Below are 3988 nucleotides of genomic sequence, written 5' to 3'. Positions count from 1 at the left end.
TTCCTGTTTAAAACTTAAGTACTATCTAATTCCTAGGAATGTTTATGTAATTTCTAAGTTTGATGTTCTTAAATATATGTTGTCTTCTCCAATATTGCATGGTAGACTAGGAAAATGGATGCTAGCCTTAACGGAATTTTCTTTGCATTTTGTTCCTGCAAGAGCGGTTAAGGGTCATGTTCTAGCCGATTTCCTGGTTGATCACCCTTGTATTGACATTGATGAGAATTCACTGAGTTTCGTTGGTTTGGTGCCTTGAAAATTATATTTTGACGGTTCATGCCATAAGGGTGGTGTTGGCATAGGAATTTTAATTATTTCTCCAAGTGGTGAGCCAAGTAAATTCCTCTTTGAATTGAATTATTCATGTTCCAACAATGAGGCAGAGTATGAAGTATTAATAATGGGACTGGAATTATTATTAGAAAGAGGAGTTAAAAATGTAGAAATTTTTGGGGATTCACAGCTTGTAGTCCGTCAAGTATCACTCGAATATAGGTGTGTTAGTGAAAATTTGAGAAAGTATTTCAATGTGGCTACAAAGTTGTTGAGTGAATTTGATAATATCATTGTAAGGCATGTTCCAAGGGAGTTAAACCAAGAAGCAAATGAATTAGCTCAAATTGCTTCAAGATATAAGATCAAGTCCTCAACACTAGAAAAATTGGTAAGGATAAAAGACATATTTATGCCTTTGAGAGAAAGAGAAGTGTTGTCATTAGAAAAACTAGACCCAGAAGATTGGAGAGTACCAATTGTGGAATATTTAAAAAATCCAAGTCTTAGTGTCAATAGAAAACTTAAATATAGGGCTCAAAGTTATGTTCTAATAAGTAATGTCTTGTTTAAGAAATCTGTTGATGGGAACCTCTTGACATGTTTGGGAGAAAAAGAAGCGTACTTGGCTCTTGCTGAAGTGCATGAGGGAATTTGTGGCGCCCATCAATCAGGGAAAAAATGAAATGGGTGATAAATATGAGAAGATTATATTGGCCAACTATTCAAAGAGATTGTATAAACTATGCCAGGTCCTGTGAAGAATGCCAAAAACATGGAAGCCTTCAACATATTCCAGCGTCAGAACTGCATGTTATAATTAAGCCATGGCCATTTAGAGGTTGGGCTCTAGATCTTATTGGACAGATTCACCCACCGTCTTCTAAAGGTCATAAGTTCATTTTGGTTGGTGTGGATTATTTCTCTAAATGGGTAGAGGCTATCCCTCTAAGGGAGGTGACTCACAATGAAATAATAGATTTTATTGAGGAGCATATTGTGCATAGGTTTGGAATTCCTCAGTCTATTACCACTTATCAAGGAACCATATTTATTGGGAAAAAGGTCATGGAATATGCCAAATCTAGGGATATAAAAATGCTTTCCTCTACACCATATTATGCCCAAGCCAATGGACAAGTGGAGGCAGTGAATAAAATTCTGATTGCATTAATTAAAAAACACATTGGAAGGCAGCCAAGAAATTGGCACCAAACTCTCAGTCAAGTTCTTTGGGCTTACCAAAATTCTCCAAGAGGATCTACTAGAACCACCCCGTATAAGTTAGTTTACGGTCATGATGCAGTGTTGCCAATTGATATTAATCTGCAAAGTATAAGGGTGGCTAGACAAGATGAGATACCAATAGTGGATTATTGGAATTCTTTGTATGACGAGCTTAATGAACTAGATGACAAAAGGTTAAGAGCTTTAGAGCGGGTGATTCGACAAAAAGAGATTATGTCAAAATCATACAACCGCCGTGTTAAAGCAAAGACATTTGCAGTTGGAGATTTAGTGTGGAAAACCTATAGAAAGAAAGTCGAAAACTTATGGTAAGTAGTCTCCAACTTGGGAAGGACCTTATGTAGTTGACAAAGTTTACCCTGGAAATGCCTATAAGATTATTGAAATCGGATCAGGAAGAAGAATTCCTTCAATAAATGGAAAATATTTAAAAGTATATAGGCCAGGCATACATGAGATAAACATTTCACATGTTTAAGGATACAAAAATATCCAGTTGAAGTGTCAAAGGAAAAAGTAAAGAACTAATTAATATTTGCAATTCAGTTTGTAAAAGCTAACATGTCCTTGTGATTTCTTTGAATTGCAAAGTCTACTGACAGTGTAAAGCATTAAGCTTATGAGACAAATATGTGTCCAAAGCATCAGGTTTAAAATCTTGGACAAAAATAATCTCTCATTGACATTTGGGTATGTTCTTCATAAATACAAGAGCCTAATTGACTTAGAAATTCTGTTGAGTCTATTAGCGCTTGGAGTCAAAACTATTGGAATGTTAGTGTGGAGATTTTTTAGGATTAGAAATTTTATCAAATTTAATTGACACCTAGAGTTTAACATATGAAAGAAACAACTTCACGAAGTTAAGATTCTGTTACTTCTGAAGTTAGGAAAATTGTGTCAATTAAAACGATGAAAGTGTGTGTCAAAAAACTCTTAACTGAAATATTAAAGGTCAAAATAAAGGTCAATTGATATTTGATACACATTTAATGTGCCGAAATTAGAACAGATATCATTTGACACACTTAAAAATTTCATACAAAAGAATAGACCCCATTGACAGTTCAACTATTAATGTAAAAAATTTTATAGACTTAGAAATTCTGTTAAGTCTATTACTAGTAGGCATTTAATCTGTCAAGCGGATGTGTCTAAAATGTCAATTGACTCTCAATATCAAAAATAAAAAAAATGTCAATAAACAACTAAGTTTTCTCACTTTCAATCATTGTATATCTTCAAGTGAGAAATCTTGGGGGCATCTTGTTAGACAAAATATTATTTTCATAAGAAAATTATAAAAATAAATAATTAGTTGTTTGGTAATATTCCTATATATAATATTTATATCTATTTTAAATTAAGTTAGATCATTTGATAGTTGGTTATTTATTTAAATTTTGAAATTAACAGTAAGCAAGAAGTGCGGGAACAGCTACAAGAAATTCAAATTTCCTGCAAGTGGTGTACAAAGAGTAACTGCCCATTGAGATTAGGATAGTCTATAAATAGAGCTTTAGGAACACGTTGTAATCAGTTCAGTTCTTCTTGGAAAACACTTAGAGACCCAAAACGCTCTCAGCCCCTTGGCATCACAAAGTAAAATTGGGAATCTTAAGTAATTCCTCTGAACTCAAACACTTGTACTTTGCTTTCTTTCAGTTTTTATTAATAAAATTTCTTTACTTTTACGTCTTTTTCTCTTTTACGTTCATGTTTCTTCTTTCATCTTCTTTTTAATTTCCTGTTTATTTTAATTTCTGCATTTTACTTTGCCTCCGGCACCTTGTATGTTTTCCTTTTTATCTTTAATTTTACTTTCGAAACTACAATTGAGACTTTGAGACACCCATAAAAAGAGTCGTTTCCGCTCCTTGAATTAAGATTGTGAAACAAAACTCGAAAATTGTTAATTTATTTGTTGTTAACAATGGAACAAAAATTTGAATAAAACAATTCATTACAAAGAATCAAGATTTATGCGGAAACATTGATAAAACCCAAATTATTGAATTATATTTGAATTTATTTTTAGATTTTTACTCAAGTTTTTTCGTTTTATATATAATTTCATATAGTTTCGTATTTTATCCTCGAATTGTTATAGTTGATGAACTATATAAATTTGGATGATTATATGGTGCTGATGGTAAGATTCCTTTTAGATGCTAATGATGCATGTCATGTGCTCAAAAGTAATGTGTGTTCTCAAATATTAGTGTGTCTTGTTAGCCATTGCAGATAGAGTCAGTAGTTTGCAGGACTGGGTCCTATAGTTCATATAATTTATCTCATGAATGATCCGTGATGAGAGATGATTAGAAGATTATTAAGAGTTGGTAAATATTTGAATATAAATATTAACTAATATTAGAATATATTATTTTAATATAAAGCTGGTGGGCTGTGAATAATTGTAGGATGGGCCTAAGAGGGTGCTATTGAGGTAGGCTATGTGAAT

At 32.6% G+C, this 3988-nt stretch overlaps 1 protein-coding gene across 1 annotated transcript; it reads left to right on the top strand.

Annotated features, from left to right (window-relative positions):
• Positions 1–403: 403 nt before the first annotated feature.
• LOC140176075 (uncharacterized) lies at positions 404–961 on the top strand. Its single transcript, XM_072205936.1, has one exon. It carries the CDS (start codon positions 404–406, stop codon positions 959–961), a length of 558 nt encoding a protein of 185 aa, XP_072062037.1.
• The last annotated feature ends 3027 nt before the right edge of the window (positions 962–3988 follow it).

The sequence above is a fragment of the Arachis hypogaea genome, chromosome 11 (assembly GCF_003086295.3).
Source record: "Arachis hypogaea cultivar Tifrunner chromosome 11, arahy.Tifrunner.gnm2.J5K5, whole genome shotgun sequence".
NCBI lineage: Eukaryota > Viridiplantae > Streptophyta > Magnoliopsida > Fabales > Fabaceae > Arachis > Arachis hypogaea.
The sequence above is the reverse complement of the archived record's forward strand: the minus strand, read 5'-3'. Positions and strand labels throughout refer to the sequence as shown.